The sequence below is a fragment of the Leopardus geoffroyi genome, chromosome B4 (assembly GCF_018350155.1).
Source record: "Leopardus geoffroyi isolate Oge1 chromosome B4, O.geoffroyi_Oge1_pat1.0, whole genome shotgun sequence".
Classification (NCBI taxonomy): Eukaryota; Metazoa; Chordata; class Mammalia; order Carnivora; family Felidae; genus Leopardus; species Leopardus geoffroyi.
Window position 1 is genome coordinate 581091 of NC_059341.1, and position 19102 is coordinate 600192.

The 19102-nt window shown below is 51.4% G+C and overlaps 1 protein-coding gene across 10 annotated transcripts in view; it reads right to left on the reverse strand.

The window, feature by feature from the left end:
* Positions 1 to 19102, reverse strand: part of DIP2C (disco interacting protein 2 homolog C) — a 410897-nt gene that overhangs the window by 314945 nt on the left and 76850 nt on the right. Inside the window, exon 1 of one of the 10 annotated variants that reach the window (XM_045462608.1) lies at positions 5952 to 6279. The exons of the other annotated variants lie outside the window; for them this stretch is intronic. Within the exon in view, the coding sequence (XP_045318564.1) occupies positions 5952 to 6009 (58 nt within the window). The 5' untranslated portion in view covers positions 6010 to 6279. Of the gene's footprint in view, positions 1 to 5951; positions 6280 to 19102 lie in introns of those variants that run through there. 10 annotated transcript variants of the gene reach the window in all.

Genomic DNA, 19102 nt, shown 5'->3' on the forward strand with positions numbered 1-19102 from the left:
TTTCTTTCAATTCACCACATCAAAACATAAAAATAAAACTCCATACACAGTTATATTAAGGAAACGAGTTTTTTTCAAAAGTAACTTAGGGTAACTTTCACCAGAACTATTGCCATTGCTGTTAAAAGTGACTTTAAATTTGTTTCAGGGCACCTGGGTGGCTCAGTCAGTTTAGAGTCGTGACTCAGCTCAGGTCATGGTCCCAGGGTCCTGGGATCAAGCCCCACTTGGGAGACTTAAGATTCTCTCTCTGGCCCTCTCCCCCACTTGCACTCACTCGCTCGCTCTCACTAAAAATAAATAGAAAGATGAAGATTTTAAAATTAAAAAAATAAAACTATGTTTTTTTTTATGCCATCTTCCCTTATCAACTAAGACTCCAGGAAAAAGAAAAAAACAGAATCATCATGAATTCAATTCCATTTTGTCATATTGGAAATACACATATTTCCTAAATATTACAAAGCAGTGATGAGCGAAACGAGAAAAATAAACAAGATACCTTGCATTCACAGATAAGAATATTGCAAAAATGTTCACGCTACACAAAAGCATCTACACTTTCAGTGTGATTATCAGAATCCCAATGCATTTTCCACAGATATAGAAAAAACAATCCCCAAATTTGTATGGAACCACAAAAGAGCCAGGATAGCCAAAGCAATACTGAGAAAGAAAATCAAAGCTGGATGCATCCCACTTCCCGATTGGAAGCTATGTTACAAAGCTGTAGCAATCTAAACAGTATGGCATCATCACAAAAACAGACACAGAAGATCAAGAAAACGGAATCAAGAGCCCGAAATAAACCCATGCACATACACCCAACTGTTCAACCAGGCACCAAGAACACACAATTGGGGGATGTGTCGTCTCCTCAACAAATGGCGCTGGGAAAACTGGACGTCCCCATGAAGAAAAATGAAGTTCGATCCCTATCTTACACTACGCACAGCAGTTAACTCAAAAATGGATCAAAGACCTAAAATGTAAAACCTGAAACTACAGTACTGCTAGAAAAAAACACAGGGAAAAGGTCCTCAACATTCATCTTGGCAACAGGTTTTTTGTTTGTTTTTTTTTTTTTAACCTGACACCAAAAGCAAAACCAAACAAGAGGACCACAAACTAAAAGCATCTGTGCAATGAAAGAAACAAGCAGCAAAATGAAGACAGCCCACGGAATGGGAGAAGATACTGGTGAGTCACCCATCCGATAAGGGGCTGATATCCAAAATACAGAAGGGACTCCTACCAGTCAACCGCAAAAAAAAACAGTTAAGAATTGGGCAAAAGGCTTCAACAGACCTTTCTTTTTCCAAAGAAGACATCCAGATGCCAACAGACACATAGATGCTTGACATCACTCTTCATCAAGGAAATACAAAGCAAACCCACGATGAGGTACCACCTCATACCTGTCAAAATGGCTAAGCTCAACAACACAAGAAACAAGTGTTGGTGAGGATGCAGACAAAGGGGAGCCGTCTCGCACTGCTGGTGGGAATGCAAACTGGTGCAGCTGCTCTGGAGAACAGTGTGCAGGTTCCCCAAAAACTTAAAAAGAGAACTACCCTATGACCCCGCAATCCCACATCTGAGTGTTCCTCTGAAGGAGGTAAAAACACTGGGTCTAAGACATCTGTGCCCCGACGCTCCCTGCAGTATTATTCACAGAAGCCAAGAGTCCATGAAGGGGTGACTGGGCACATACACGGTGCAATATTATTCAGCCATAAAAAGGAGACTCTGTCCTTTGCAATAACATACAGAAACCTGGAAAATGTCGTGCTAACCAATACAAGCCAGATGGAGGAAGGCAACCCCTGGACCATCTCACCCCCTACGTGGACTCTAAAAAAGCAAAACTCAAACAGAGATGCGTCCTCTCTTTCTATGGTTTTGTCTTTTCCAGAATGCCACGTAAATGGGATTCTATAGAATGTAACGTGTGAGACCGTACTCTTTCATTCAACACCAAGCCTCTGCGAATCATCCAAGCTGCTGTGTCAATAACTTGTTTCATTTGACAGCGGGGTAGTTAGTATTCCACGGTCTAGATGGCCGTACCACAGTTGGCCTGTTCGTCTCTTTTCGGCAACTACGAGCGGAGCTTCCGTAAGGGCTCTGGTACAGGTTTTTGTTGGGAAGACATCCGGGCGCAGACCGCCGGGTCACAGGTGAAGCACATGCTCACTTCTGCAAGAAGGTGCCATTTGTGGAGCGGCCGTGCCAGCCTGAGTTCCCTCCAGCAGCAACCACACATACCAGTAGCCCCATCCTCGCCGGCACTCGGTACTGGCCGTACCTGTGTCCCAGCCACACTTGGGCACGTAAAAGCGTCACGCCCTGGCTGTCACGGGCCTCTCTGTGGGACTGGTCATGGCCAACAGTTCCTGTGCTTACGTCCCTGTGTCTTTGTCGGTAAAGCATCCATTCGAATCCTCTGTGCAAACGATCTCATTTGTGTTCTTTGTATGGAACTGTGGGGTCCTTTACATATGCCGGGTGCCAGCCCTTCGTAGGGTGTGTGGTTTGTGGATACTTTCTCCCAGCGTGTAGGTGGCTTCTGCTTTTTTCCTTAACGACGTCTCTACAGAGCAGAAGTTTTTCGTTTTGGCGAACTACACTTAGGTTCTTCTTTTGTGAGCCGCCCTATCATGTCCAGAATGCTACCTTCAGGGTAAAAAGAGTTCGTCTGATGTTGTGTTCTGGAAGCTTCAGAGTTTTACATTGGAGCTATGACCCCATTACAGTTGACTCGTGGAGACGGCACTCTTCACTTTGCTGCAAATGGACGTCCGATGCCTCCCGCACCATTTGTGGAGGAGATACCCCGCTGTCCGCCGAACGGCTTTTGCACCTTGTCAGAAATCAATGGCCACATTTAGGCGGGTCTATTTATAAACTCTAGGCTCTATCGATCCATGCTCCTTCCTGAGTATATTATAATTCGCTACTTACTTCGGCAAGTGTCTCTTTGTGGAAAAAAAAAAATAACATTATTGTCTGGAAGCAAAAACAAACTAATAACACTCTACGTGACATTACTCTTCTTGTAAGGAAGGTGCAAAGCCCTGAACACTTAGATGCCTTCATGGCTCTCGGGCACATACACGTGTAAAACCTGAAAACATTTAGGGTGAAAGCGATTCATTTCAAAATAGCTTCCAAAGGCGATCAGCCAGTGGAGCCGGTTTCTCCGTGCAAACACCAGCCATTCAGCAACAGCCTGAAAGTCATGAGGAACTACTCAAAATCTGTTAATTAAGATTAGAACACGAACATATTCGCAGATGAAGACTGGGGGATCTATGCAGACTAGATCATAAACGCCTACAAGGACAGTACAGACAGGTCAGAAGCTGGGAGTGGCTTCCAGAGGAACGAACCCGACAGAGCAGGAGCACAGACACGGTCTCTAAACCGATCCTGAGAGTAACTTGATAAACCAAACTGGGGACCAGAGTGGTGGCCGAGGGCCTGCCCCCTGAAGGCCTCAGACCTGACGGCCTGTCCGGTCCCCTGAAGAGAGGGCTCGACTGCTGGGGCAAGAGCAACAACAAAAACAAGTAATTATTGGGGGAAAGCATACAACTAGCGCGTGGTGCTGTAAGGGCCTAGGACAGGACGCTGCCTTGGGGGATACACGGCCTCAAGACACACCATGCATACGGACACACAGCTGCTACCCGGCCCCAGAAAGGTGGGGATTACTGACGCCCACACAGTGCCGGCCTTCCCTTCCCTGGATGACGGCTCTGGACGGCAAGGCCCTCACTTCCTTCTAACCCGGAAGTCCAACGAGATCTCGGACACCGACCCTTCTTCCCAGAATGCTCTCCTTTAAAACCTAGCATGCCGTGAGCTATGCACACGCCAGCCTGGAGGCTTCCCCATCTAGGACCAGCACCTCAGGCCCTGACCGGCTGAGAGAGGGCTCCTCAGTCCTTAAAGACACACACCGAGAGCGGCTCCTATTTGTCCACGGTGTCCTGTCCCTGAGAGTCACACGGGATGCTCCCTACACCTTTGCCTTCACAGCGCCAGAAATTCAGTTAGAAATAGAAGGAAGCTGGAAACTACTAGGACACGAGAATGAAGTCTCGAGCAGTACGCGTCATCGTGAGAAGCGCTTGGAGGGGGACCGTTCCCGCCTCAAGAGAGTAGCATACACATCGGTCCACACCAACTGCTATCAAGATACTGGTCTGGGAAACCCTCTACCCTGTCGTCACCAACGCTGCACAGCAATGCCCCCCGCCCACTGCGCAGAGCCCACGGGGCGGCCACGTTTCCGTAGCAAACATAACAAAGGGCACGCATCCCACGTGTTGTCTCTTTGGAAAGAGCCACCAGGGAACATTACACCATCTTCCAAGGAGTGAACGACATGGCCCCAAACGTCTCTGGAACTGTTTTTTTTTTTTTTAACGTTTATTTATTTTTGAGAAAGAGAGAGACAGAGCATGAACGGGGGAGGGACAGAGAGAGAGGGAGACACAGAAATTGAAACAGGCTCCAGGCTCCGAGCTGTCAGCACAGAGCCTGACGTGGGGCTCGAACTCACGGACCGCGAGATCATGACCTGAGCCAAAGTCGGACACTCAACCGACTGAGCCACCCAGGCACCCCTCTGGAACTGTTCTTGACGCAACCTTTCCCTTCCAGCGCAAACGGCCCGAAACAAAATTCATAAAAATCTCTGCACTAAGAAAGACGTCAGGCATCTCCTTCTTTAACCATAAATCTTCACTGTTAGGGTAGGACGTAAAATAACAGGGCCCCCAAACCAGTGGCCCTTTGGCATGTTGTGTCTTGTGTCCGACAATGACACACCTTTGTTCTAAGAACTGGATTTTTATACAGAATCGAGAGTGAGACAAACTATCTCTGGTGACTTAAACTAGTGTCCCTGGCTTGTAACGCATGGTGAATAAGCTGGACAAAGGGAACGACTGAAGGGAAGAAAGTAACTCGAAGTCTGACCCCTGAGGAAACCAGACTTAAAGACAGAGCAAGAGGCCAGTGTCGTGGAAACGACGGGAGCCCTGGTCGAGACTGCGCCTCCTCCTTGGGGCTGGTGACCGAGAGACAGCCTCTGAGCTGGCCTCTTGGAGTTCCCTCCACCTCCCTGGACCCTGGGGGAGGAAGGAAGTGGAGCCCCAAAGCCATTCTTCATCTCATCCTGCCCAACCACCTCTGGATGGGACCATCTTCCAGGAACTCCCCCCGGAAACAATGGCTCTCTGCCCTTGGCACCCCAGCCCTGCCCGTCCCATTCTGGGGGCTCCGTGACCAGAATCCATGACCAGGCCCCCTCCACCCCCACAGTCACCTGCAGGCACCTCTGGAGGCTCCGGTCACACAGTCACAACGCACAGGCTGAGCCCAAGGAGCCAGAAGGAATTTGCCTCTGGCCCCGCTGGATCCGCCCAGACCTGGAGACGGTCATCCCCCTCCCGTGTGCCTGCTCTTTGCTCCTTAGTCCCAGATCCCCGAGCTGAGCTCCAGGGACCCAGGAAGTCGTCTAGGAACGTCCAGGCTCAAGCTCTTACCTTTCCCTGGTCAAGATCAGCACTGCAACATGGATTCCACACGTTTTGTCATAAAAACAAAACAACGATCTCCATTTATCAGAGACAGTGCAGGTGCTTTGCATTATTAGTGTAACTGGTAAGCCAAGCGCACGCCCACACTTGCATCTTTTAAAACTAGTCTCGGGCACCTGGGCGACTCAGTCGGTTGAGTATCTGACTTCGGCCCAGGTCATGATCTCACAGTTCGTGAGTTCAAGCCCCGCGTCGGGCTCGCTGCTGCCACCCTGGAGCCCACTTCAGATTCTCTGTCCCCTTCTCCCCACCCCTCCCCCACTTGCCCTCTCAATACATACATACATACATACAACTAGTCTCGTGGCTACATTTTTCTTGATAGAACCAGATAGTTACCCATTTCGAGGACAAATAACCACACTTTTAAATTATTCTTAAAAACAAAAAATGCCATCGATGTGCACAGAAACTTCCAAATACCCAGCTGATCTGAGCCCTGCACATAAACAGAGGCTGGTGATGGAAGAGAACACCCCTTTTCATTTATTTACATTCCAGGTTGGAAAAAGCACAAAGTCCACAGGACAGAAAGGCAAATAAGACTCATTAGGCAAATAAAACTTGGGTTCAGCGGAGAAGCAGCATAGTCCCCGCCCCCACATCTGGGGACTGCAGGAAAGTGAGACTCAGAGGGTCATCAGAAACCTTCTCTGTGCTCAACCGTCCCTACAAATTCAAGGCCACCTGAGGGGCAAACCGCCAGTTCACGCAATGCAGAGGGACCACGTGGAGACATACAACACGCTGCTTCCTGGGAAATTCTGGGCCACAAATGGTGAAGGTTCTGTGCAACTGATTTTTACATTTCATTCAAGAATTATGTGCCAGTCTTGGAGGCGAGCTAGAACACTATATTCAAATATAATTTTACATTTCTAGCAAAAAACACAGTGGTCACATAGGAAGAAGAAAAAAACTAACAGGCCATATATTTGGGATATGAATTAAAATGCAGTTTCTTTCTGTTCTTAACATGTAATTTCCATGGGCGCCTGGGGGGCTCAAGTCGGTTAAGTGTCCGACTTCAGCTCAGGTCATGATCTCGTGGTCCCATGATCACCGAGTCTCTGCAGAGAGCTAAGGGTCTTCAGGAGAGTCACAAGAGGGTCCCCCAAGGACAGCAAGTGCTGCAGAAATCAAGCCCATGCCGATCCCCTAGAAGGACAGCCCGACTGTGGTGCATTTGGGGGTCGACCTCGGTTTCCCCACTGGAGGTCCACTCCACGGGAGAAGGTTCTGTCGTTCACCTGTGAACTTCCAAGGTCGAACGAGGGCCCGCAGGGGTGACGGGCTGGGGGACAGTGTGCAGCAGGCCCTTCCTGCAGCAATCAAAACACCCCATTTATTACTGACAACAGTCATAGCTGAGTCACCGGTGCAGGAATGCACCCAGCTCGGCTCATCACAGCTCGCTGTAACCAAGCAGCAGTGCGCGAATCCTATACAGAATCTAGTAATGGTAACTGAAAGAGCTCACTGTATATAGTAAGATAACTTAAAAACTCCTGTCGCATTTTGCAAGCACTAGCCAGGAATGGACGCGGTGAAGGTCATGGGCCACCTCAACTGTTTATAAGCAACACCCTTCCTTACAAAAGCCCTTTTTTAACTGCACAAATTCCCAAATCTTCCTGCATCCACGTTTACATGAGGAAAAAAATTTAACAGGTATCATACAACCCAAGGAGAAACTTCCCATTTTAGACCCCACCCCGATCTGCATGGGCTCTTTGACCAATTATTTCACACACAAGGGCGTGGGGAGGCAAGAGGGGCCATTCCTGAGTATTCAGCACTTCCTGACACGATGTCCTCAGCACTGGGAAAGGGCCCATCACGGAGTTAAGAAAACGAGTACAAAAATTAGGTATTTTGTCAAGATCACACAAGCGCTGAACCACGAAGCAGGGCCTTGACGCCCAGCTTTCTGGGGTCGAGCTGCATTTACGCTATTCGGTGCCACTGACGCCATGAGAGATGGCCATCCTGGATCCTCTGGGCTTCAACACCCGGTGACCCAGAAGATGCTGGGGTATCTGCCCTGTAAACAGCCCTAAATCTGACACCGTACTTCCCAAGTATCGGCCACTTTGGGGCTGCCATGGAGAGGTGTCTGGGACCCGGTGGAGGGAGACTTCTCCACGCGTGGGATCGGGGGCGGCCAGGACGCAGGCTCTAGAATGCCGGGAAAGGAGTCCCACGGGATCCCCTCCAGGCGGGGCGGCCCCAGCTCTCTGGACAGGCTTCTGAGGGAGCAGGCGTGTGTCCTCTACCGGAGTCACATCCGGAGCCAGGTACACGACTGCGGGGAAGACAGAGGCCAGCTGAAGACAGACCTTCTCACCCCTGCAGACACACAGCCATCGGTGAGTCCACAGCAAGCGTCTGGGACCCTCGTGGGATGTTCATCCAGAAGACGCATGTGAACGGGGATGACGCAGAGCCTGCTCCTACAGCGGAAGGCGAGACCGTGAGCTCGCCTCCTTCCAGAGGGTCCCTCGGACCGTCAGAGGGAACGGGATGATGACACCGCGAGTGCTCAGTCCCCTGGCCTCTATGCGGAGGGACAAGACCTGTGTGCACACAGCGTGAGGAACACCACCGGGTAGAAACAGCCACAGAGCCTCATCCTGCCGGTGCTGCGTGTGGGCCCCTGGACACACGGCCCAGGACCAGTGGGGACGCTGCAGTGTGCCCCACCTGCTCGCAGATCAGCAGGGGCCACCCCGCTCCAAGCACCGCAAGCCTGTCCCCACACAACCCAAGTGGTGCTTCGAGGCTGGCTCACAGCCAGACCCCAGGATCCTGCAGATGCCCCTCTGTTTCACAGGCAGGGAAACACCCATGGCATCACGCGGGGAAGCGGCCAAGGCTGTGACACAGCGGCCTGATGCAGCCCCGGCCCAGGGAGAGGGAGGGCCTGGCCTCAGCCTGGCTCTGTGCAGGCACGACGTCGGAGGGCAGCCGGGGGAGATGCCGCCGTGCAGGGACGGAGGGCTGGCTGTTCCCAGGACACAGCCACACCTGCAAGAGTCAGCAAGTGGGCACTGGGTCATCTGTCCCCACGGACACTTAACCCTAAGCTGGAGGGTCAGGAGGACGAGTCTGGCATCGCAGCATGCACACAATACAAGTTAGATTTTGCTGCAAAGATGCATCTTCATCAAGACCGCTTTCACTCAAAACTGCTTGAGCTCACACAGTAAATTTTTAAGGCACCTTCCCAAAAGAAAATAATGTTAAAGAAACGAACGTCTTAAAAGGTGGACTTTTTAAAATTCAAACAGAGTTAACATACAGCGTTCCATTAGTTTCGGGTGCACAAAACAATGATTTGACAATTCTACATATTTCCCTGTGCTACAAGTTATATGAATATTTTCACATATTGACATTGAGGAAACTAGCTTTAGTCTCGAGAACTGACATCACAAAGACCCCAGACTGTGCCCTGTGTGACATAACTGGAGTCCATCATACTCACACCCAGCGGCACTCCCCCCAGGACCTCACTGGGCTTCCCCAAACCAGAGGCGTCTGTCCGCTGTCCTGCCCACCCCAGACAGCAGCCCACGAAAAAATTAAAAAAATAAATAAATAAATAAATAAATAAATGTTAAAAAAATTTTGTTTTAATGGATTTGTCTCATGATTTGCTCCTAATGCGACATGATAAAACCAGGCTTCTATTATGTAAGTCTTCAAATACCCTTGAACTGTTTCTGTCCCTTCTTATTCTTGTACACAAGAAGCCTAAGGTTAGAGGAGCACAAAAAATACCATTGATAGCAGCTGAGATGACGAGGGCAGGACTTGCCCCCACAAGGGACTGACCCCAATTCCTCTCCTTCCCTCACACGCAAACACCAAGAATCCAGGAGTTAGGAAGGAGTGTGGACCAGCCCCTGACTGCCAGCATCCCGGGGGGTCACCGCTACCCGGCAAACAGACCCACAGCCAGGATGCTCACCCCCAGCCCCACCTCACGGCTCCAGAGAGCTCAAGCCTCTGCACACGTCACCGCTCAGGACCACAGCAGGTGCCAGAGAACACTGTTAGCCTGCAGGCAGGTCAAGGGTGGAAGAAGCTGATGGGATAACCACTCCTCCGTGGGGAAGACCCACACGTCCTTCCAGACAAGGAGCCACGGGTGCCCAGCGAATCAACTTAAGGGTAAAGCATTTAGCTCACACGTTAAAAAAAGGAACAGGTGAGAGCTGCCATTGGGCCAATGTGGCGCACGCGCGCGCGCACACACACACACACACACACACACACACACACACACACACAGCTCCAGCCTCCACTGCAGGGGCGTCTTCCCTGCCCTTCCCTCCAGCGCCACTACAATGGAGCACTTTGCTGCCTTTCCCAGAGATCCCCAAATTGTGTCCAAACCCTCTGGTTCAAGCCTTGAAATCAAAGAATCTCAACATGGACTTTCTCTCCCGAAATCTAAATCCACCCCTCCCCCCCAAAAAAATACATACAAAACATACAACTATGATACACATTTCCTGGAGGAAACCATTGAGATCCCATCCAGACACCACAAGGACACCTTGTCCCCTCCCACCACCATCAGCTGTGCCCCAGAGACCCCTCCCATCCTGCACCCCCAGGGGCCACTGGGGCCGCACAGCTCAATGAAGCTACTCAGTCCCCAAATCCAAAGCAAAGCAGGGTACGGGGGCGTAAAAGAAAACCCACCCCATGACTCGCTTATGTGCTGACGTTCTTAAGAGTGAGAACAAAGAATCCTCATTTGATGGGAATGTGACAGCAGTCGTAACAGAGCAAAATCTCTAAGGCCAGGGAGAGGTGGTTACCGGGATCTCTGACACCAGTGGTAAATCTGCAGCTTATCTTAAGCCACTCCTGGCAAAACAGAAGCTCGTGGACGTTAGCTTTTCTGTTTACAGAGCATAAATCTCTACAGCCACACCCAGGGACATCTTCCCATGCCTAGAAATGTCTGCATCGGGCACACGCGTGGGGCCTCATCCCTGCTTCATACACGGAGGTGACACAGGCCATGTGAAACCAGGACCCCAGAAATAAGAAGGAACAAGTCAGCTCGCAAACCACACCTTTCCTGGTTGTGAACGAAGTCCAGAGCCAGAGTCCCTGACTTCTCACCACTGAACAGAATAAATGCCATTGCCCCCTGGTTTTGGCGGCGATGGGGTGGGGGGGGGGGGGGGCGGCAGAGAACAGCAGCCTCTCATTTGCTCGATGCCAAGAGAAGTGAGGCTTCATTGAAATGATTAGAATTAGTCCACTGTATGCACGGAGCGTTCCCATTGGAACACAACACCCACAAAAACAGACATTTTTAAAAGGATTCACAGAAACGTCAACTCCTTCGAGTGCCTTTCTCCTCCTGCTGCCAGGAAGGTATTTACTTAGCAAAAATCTAGTGGTCTGGAGCCAGTCTGCCAGTCAGTAGGCCAGGGACGAAACCCCAACAGGGGCTGACACACGCCCTCAGGCCACCAAATCCAGCCACCACACGTGGAGCCCTAAGTCCCTCACTGGACGTTCAGCAGAAACGAAGGGCAAACCAGGCGCCTGATTCCCCACCACCCACCTCCACCTGTCTTCCCAGCTCATGGCATTTATGAGTACTAAAGAAATATAAAAATCATAGGTTTCAAAATAACACGTTTAGATTGAGAGCATAAGACAGAAGCTAAAAAAGCAAGGATGAATGGCCAAGAAGCTTTGCAAATTCTCCCAAATATGGTTTACTGAATCCCCAAACTCACACACCAACCCTCCCAAAGGAGAGGCGATGAATTCAGCCTCAACCATTTCTTAAAGTTTCACTTGGGTTTACAGAGTGATCTGGTACCCTTTTCCCTCTTAATAGATGAACAATCCAGTAATTAGTTAGTTATTTCGTTTCAGGGAAAAGACTGAAACCATTTTTAAAGTCCATACAACAAAACACCACATTCTCATTCATCTCTGTGCCTTATAATAAAAGGCCTATTCAGCTTCAAGCATCTACAGTACAGCTTCTGTTCAACAGCATTTATGTGAACAGACATGGGAAAGTCAGAAAACACTCAGTCTGAGCTTTCAGAACCCACAGAACACATGTTTTAACAGCAAAGTGTAGGTCACCTAAATAGTCTATCTTTGCTGTCACCCAGAGGGGAAAAAAAAGCTAAGTAAATGCCCCATTCCCCCCCCCCGCCCCAAACAAGAAGTATTCCTCACACGAGTGATTCCTAACCACCTCCTTCTTATCAACATCAACCAAACAGAACCTGCAAGATAATTTCAACATATTTATCTTTGATTCCACTGAAACTAAGTTGAAGGGTTTACAAATGGTTTATCTTTAGAATCCAAATGCAGGACTCTAACAGAAATCAGCTCCTTTTATTATGGGTACCCTAAACTTTTCTAGAATGTTCTTTGAGAGACACATCCATAAAGCTTCCGTAAGTTTTCCAGTAACTGCTGTGGAATGCAGAGGTTGGGCTGAGAGGCATATGTGTAAACCCACAAACTGCACACATTCCCAAATTTTCCACTCACAGGATGAGTCCTTTTTAAGGACTCAGATAGGAGTCCAGTGGTTGTCTGGGAAGGGGGAGGATGATTTTTAGAGAAGATAAAATGTTTGTCATGCAGAAACAACCGCTGACCCTGACCCCGCCTCCCACCGCTGCCCACGTGCACGCCCATCAGCTTAGCGGGGACACCCTCTCTCTGGACCTGCCCGAGATGTCACATGCCTGCCGCCATATGCATTTGTGCTGGCTCGTCTCCGTTGTGCTCCCCTCTCAGGCCCCGAGTCCCCACGCAGGGGCGGCCAAGGGGGCGCTGGTCCCCTCACTCACAAGGGCATGTTTACGGACACACCCTTAGCGAAAGGCACAGCACCAAGGCCACAAGCAAAACAAGGGAAACCATTTGGTTGAAATGACTAATAGCTGATAAAGTCTGGATGGGGCTTCAAGAGAAGGGGGACCGTCCAGGTCACTGCGTTCTCAACAAAAAGCCACACACCACCCACCCACCCAAACGCACAAACGCACACACCCACACACCATCTATGTGAATCTCAGAAACGTGCGGCACAGCCTGGACCCCATCCCTTGTTGAGTGGCTCCGCGTCCGCTGGGCTCAAGGCACTTCACGTCCTGGCCTTCCCTTCCTTGCTTAAACTGAAGCAGAACTGTTAGCACCCAGGTGGGAGGGCCGGAGGGCTGCAGGAAACCAGCCTCGTGTGGGGCGCAGCAGAGCGTAGGGCACACGGGAGCTGCTGCCGTCCTGGGCCACCATGTGTGGCCGGCTGGGCTGGGTCGTGTACTCCTGAGGCCGCTACTAAGCCTGGTCTACACCCGCTCGTCTCAGACTCACGCTGACCCCCAATCCAGAGGAGGGGCTGAGCTGGGAAAACCACCCCCACTGCAGAGCAAGTCCAGGGAGGACCACGTGCTCCAGAGGGAGCCTGGGACCAGCGGCCGAGGGTGGGTGGCGGGCTCTCGTCATCAGACAGACAAGAGGGCACAGACACCCCGTGCGTGGCGCTGGCCAGAAGCCTTTGGTCCTGGTATTCCGGGCTCCCCGTAAGATGCAGCTCAAGCAAGGCGCTAGCAGCGTCGGGACTCCAGTTTGATGCCAGGCAGGAACACTGGACACCTGAGAATTTCAGGCAGAGGCGTCATGAAGACTGTTCTGCCAGGTGTGTGTCTCAGGGGTCCACTGTGGTGGCAGAGGGACAGCACCTGGTGACCTCAGGACGTGTAGGGTCACTGGAAGCCGCCCCCAGGTGCTGTTTTCAGAGCACCTGGTGTACGTGTCCACAGGCACCCCGACACGCAGGGGACCCCACTCAGAGGACCTCAGTTCGTGGCGCGGCCGCATCTGGATGATTACACGAGCCCCCACGGCACCACCTGTCGAGACCACGCAAGCATTCGGTCCCTCTGAAGTGCCGCGCGTTTCAGGGACACCAGCCTTGTCGCTGGGTCACAGGAGGGGCCCGTCCTCCCTTCCCGCCATCGGCAGGCAGACGCCTGTGCCATGGAATCCAGTGTCCATCCTCCCAGAATTCAGGTGTTGAAGCCCAGCCTCCCACGTGACAGAGTCACAGGCGGCCTGTGGGAGGCAAGGAGGTCGTGGGGGGCTGTGGGAGGTAATGGGGGGTCGTGAGGGCCCCCCTGATCTGGGGGTTAATGCCCTTGTAAGAAGAGGCCAGGGAGCTGGCCGCTGGAGGTTGCGTCCGGGCTCCCCTCCCCCCCACCCCGGCAGGCGCAGCCCGAGTGAGAACCAGAGGGGCCCCCGCTTCCTGCACCTGAACTGACCACACGTGGACTCCAGCCCGTAGAGCCACGAGCCACCAATGCTAGAGCCCCCATCTGGGGTCCTTTGTTACTGCGGCCCGAGCTGACACCTGGAAAGGCCTGTGTGTAGGGGCCACTGCACCCGCACACAATGGCCGCCACCCACCTCCCCCCACCTTCACGGGAGCAGAAATCAACATGACCTCCCAGCTGAGCTTCAAAACCATCTCCCCGCTTCCTGCTCCCTTCCAGCCCCAGAGAAGGGCCGCCCGGGCCAGAAATGGCCCAGAGCCTGGAGAGGACACGGAGCAGAAGGGACGGGCAACACGTGACGGCCACCGAAGCCTGGACGGGGCGCACGTGTGACCGTCTCAGTAGCAAGGACGTTCTCCGCACCCTCAGCCGCTTGCTGCACGATGCACTTCCCCAGCTTGGGCAGACACCAGCTGGCTCCCACAAAACGTGCCGTGGCCGAGTCAGGGTCACAGCAGGCTCGAAGCCGTCTCGGGAGCAAAGCCAGGCAGTGACGTGGACGCACATTTCCCAAGGTTCCAGCCATGCCTTCGCCGCACAATAAACCAGAACCCGCCCTGCCAAGATTTACGTGTGACGTGTTACATGTGAGTGTGCTGCACGTGCACGTGAGAAACCGGGCCACGGGACAGCCAGGCCACCCCCCCACCCCATCTCCACGCCTGTCCACACCTGTCTGCTCCCCGGCCCCACGCCTGCTCACAAGAAAACCAGAGAGCTTTCTTTCTTTCTAGCCAATCATCCTACTTTGTGCTACAGTTAACCCATGAACAGCGTGGGGGTCAGGGCTGACGACACTTGTGCTCCGAAATATCCACGTGACTCCCCCACGTGGAGGACTCCCCCTCCTGTGACTCCCCCAAAAACTTTACAAACAGCCTACTGTCAACAGGAAGCCTTACTGATAATATTAACACAGATTTCACATGTGATATTACATACTGTGTTCTCACAATAAAGTAGGCTAGAGAAAAGAAAATGCAAGGAAATTTTAAGAGAAAATACATTTACAGGGGCTCCTGGGGGCTCCGTCAGTTGAGCCTCCCACTCTTGATTCCAGCTCAGGTCAGGATCTCGCAGTTTGTGGGTTCGAGCCCCATGCTGGGCTCTGTGCTGACAGCACGGAGCCTGTTTGGGATTTTTTGTCTCCTCTCTCTGTCCCCCCCCCCCCCCACTTTCGCGGTCTCTCTCTCTCTCTCAAAATAAACTTTAAAAATGCATTTAGAGTACTGTCTTGTATTTATGGGGAAAAATCTGTAGAAATAGACCCACGTACTTAAAACCCATGATGCTCAAGGGTCAACTGTACATGGTTTAAATTACAACACTTTCCTTCTAAAAAAGTCCTACAAATGCAACTAGTATTGTTACCACTTCAAGTTTTCAGTAAATTTCCAGATAACCAGGTAAAAATCAAAAATAAAGCTACATTAAGGTTTACAACACTCTACAATAAACACAGCCATGCTTTGAAAATCACCATTCCCGTTTTAGACATCTAACTGCATGAGAAAAGTGGAAATGCTCTTGATTTTTCTTAAAACAGAAATGACCACTTTTTACAGTTTTAAGAAATGGCTACTTTTAGAACTACAATAAGTCTGTGGATCCAGCCGGATGCTGTGCATTGGCTCGCTTGATTTCAATTCCAGCTGAAGCTAAAAACTAAAAATATGCTTCCCGGACACGCGGGTTCCCTGTGTGCTCCAACACGGTCTGGAATGCAGCTCACTGCTCTGAGAGCCTCACATCAGGTAAAAATAAAATTGGGATGTGCTAAGCAGAGACTACGCGGAGGGCTTACCAGGATGGGGGAAGCAAGCACCACAACAGGGAGAGCAGGGGCCACGGGAAGGCGGGAAGCCTGCTCCAAGCCTGGTTAGCAGGCACTCTACCCACCCCCGGGCAGTGGGGCAAGCGGCGGACCTCATCACACGTGCGGCGAAGGTGGGAGTGAGAAGGGGCGTCAGGGTCCTTAGGTCTCTGGGGACGGGGCTCCTTGGGGTCGGCACGGCTTAGCCGACCTGTCCTGCAGGACACAGGGCTCAGGAGAGCTCCTTGGTGTCAGACACGAAGGTCTGTAAGGTCTGGAGCACAGAGCAGCGGACAGACCCCTACGGCCACCTGCACGAAGTCCCCATGCCGCATTCCCATTGAAGCATCTGGCTCTAACCCCTCGACCCACACAAGCTGCTCCTAGTCTCCCTTCAGGAGCACGGCAGGAGGAGACCATGTTCTGCAGCCCAGACCCGGCTTCTCAACAGGCCGGGGCTCAAGGGGACCCTACAGACGCAGCCGAGCCTCCCTGGAGCGAGGCAGGGGGCCCACAGAGACGTGTGCCCCTCACCAGGGCCGGAGCCTCTGCAGCAGAGGTTGGCAGAGTGCTGGGGGACGGCAAGCAGACATACCCACCGACGTGGGAGACCTACTCGTGCTGATTTGTAGGGGCTGTTGTCTTGGGGTGGCGGGGGGGGGGGGTGCCCTCAGAAACAAGCCGAAACCTGTCCCAGGAATGCGCCACCGCCAGCTTGCTGCAAAGATGTCAGACGTTCACGTTTCAGTTCCCATGTGGAGATGCACGCATGAGACCTACGTGAACCTGAGCGCCAAGTACATAAACTAGGAAAACAGGAACATCCAACTAGCCTTTTCACCCTTCTCAACAGTTAAGTGGGTGAGTTCTGCACGCCGATACCCAAACCTGGATCAGTGCCGACTCAGGACTTCTGTGGATCCCTAATATGCCTTAATTTTTCATTCTAACACACAACGTGTGAAAGCCTGGTCTCCCAGTGATCCCGTACAACGCACGTTAACAGCAGGAATGGACCGTGTGCGCAACGTAGGGTTTTTTAAAGGCTCAAACAACAGACGCAAAGATGAGAGCAGTCTGTTCGATCTTCTTTTGCAAAGTGTAAATACCTATTTCTTAGAAACCACCTCTCATGATCATTTAAGGCACAGGAAAGGCTGCTACAATGTAGTTCTTCCTAAAACACTCAGAGGTAAAGAGCAGAAATGCTGTGTTAGTTCCTACTTCTGCTGTAAGAAATCACCACAAGCGTAATGGCTTCTAACCCCCAAATTTCTTCTCCTACAGTTGCAGAGATCAGGAATCTTACCAGGCTAAACTCAAGGTGCGGGCAGGGCGGGTTCCTCCAGAAGCTCCAGGAGCACCAGGCCCCCTCCTTTCCAGGCTCTAGGGACGCCTGAGACTCCTGGACTGACAGCAGGCCTCACACACCTCTGCCCTCCCTGTAACAGTGTGGCTAAATCTTATCTCATTACAATAAAACAGAGTCTGATTATATAAATGTTTACAGTTTGGAGCTTTTATTTTTTTTAAGTTTATTTTTATTTTGAGAGAGAGAGAGAGAGAGCGCGCACACTCACACATGAGTGGAGGAGCGGGGGAGAGAAAATCTCAAGCAGGCTACAGGCTCTGAGCTGTCAGCACAGAGCCCAATGCAGGGCTCAAACCCATGAACCATGAGATCATGACCTGAGCTGAAATCAAGGGTTGGATGCTTAACCAACTGAGCCATCCAGGCGCCCCTACAGTTTGGAGCTTTTATAAGTAACTATAACACACACACACACACACACACACACACACACACACAGTTCTCCACAATTACAGACATGAATTGCCTCCACAAAGCACATTTCTCAATTCTATGGTCCCACATTAACTAAAAAGGTAAAGAACAAGGACAAGAACTTTTTAGTTAATTTGAGTTAGTTTAGTTAAATTAACTAAATTTAATTTAGTTAACCTGGCCACGCAGGACGTGCCCCTGGCCAGTCAGGGAGCAGCAGTACCCAATCTGGGGGGAAGGAGGGAAACGTGATCTCACTCAGGCCCAGGCCACACGTTCTGGGTTTTCTCTATCAAATTGCTGGCTTCTACTTTTCCTACGTATTCTCAAAACCAGCCTATTTTCTATAACAGAAATTATAGTTCAAGGACACGGAAATGGCCATCACTATCTGAAACATAGGTGCGGGCCAATCGAGAGAGAGACAGTGCAACTGCTTTACGACAAGACAGAACATCTAAGTACCCCAGGCGGACAGCTGCCTGTGGGTGCTCACGGGGACCCTGAGAACAGGGATGTGGGGGGTGGGGGGGGGTAATGCTCCTGACCTGTGACCTGAGAATCACAACCCACCCCCTACCCCCCAGCGCAGAGTGTCGGGACTCCGGGCAGTCAGGCGCCAGGACTTAAACACGTTGACATTTCACATCCATGCAATGTTTTCTTCCTAAAATGGGAAATCAGGGCCGCATGATGGGATTTCTACCACCATCTCAACCACTGGCCTCAGGGATCTTAGGACATCATGAGAATCCGAATCTGTCAGTTTCACACCAGATTCCAGAATGTCCTGAAACGCTCCTTTCAGTTCGCCAGTCAGGATTCTCTCGCCAAATCCAGTGAAGTCTAAATCCCTGACCAAAACATCATGTCACCACAAATCACAAGATGAACGGACGCCCTGCCCTCAGCCCTGGTCTAAATATATAAACCGTCATTTGTACAAGACGGTACTTGAGGCAAAATCTCAGCGGAAACCAGAAGCCGTGAAATCTCATCATCCCCTTTTTCGATTTGGATGTGAAGGCTATTGCCGAACCAGGTCTCGGAGTCTCAGAACACACGCGTCGAAAGTAGGATGTGCACTTTAATTCACAGCCCCCTCTGTTTGGGGAACGGATTCCTCCCACGACTACAAACCACGGTCCACCAATACTCGCGGGTCACTGACCCAGCCACAAAGATTACACAATGATCAGGCCATCAAACTGCCTTCTTGGGAGTGTCTCTCACACTCGGAAGTAAATGAGGAAGTGCGGGGTTGTGCAGGGAATCCCCCCACCGAGCAGAACCACCAGAGCACGGTGGCTCTCTGCTCCCCAGCCCCGGGGACAACAGCCCTCTAGGAATACACCAGTTCTGTGTACACACCCTTCTGGGCCCATCTCACGGGTCCCCTCTTGGGAAGCACCGCCTCCCCTGAGTAAAACGGTCTGTCCCAGGCCCCACAGCAGCCAGGTCCACACTCGCCTGGTAACACCCGAAGGCCGTGGTCTTCCTACATGGACCCCGGGAGCCAGACGCAGAGTTCCCCACTGGGAAGTTTCAGGAA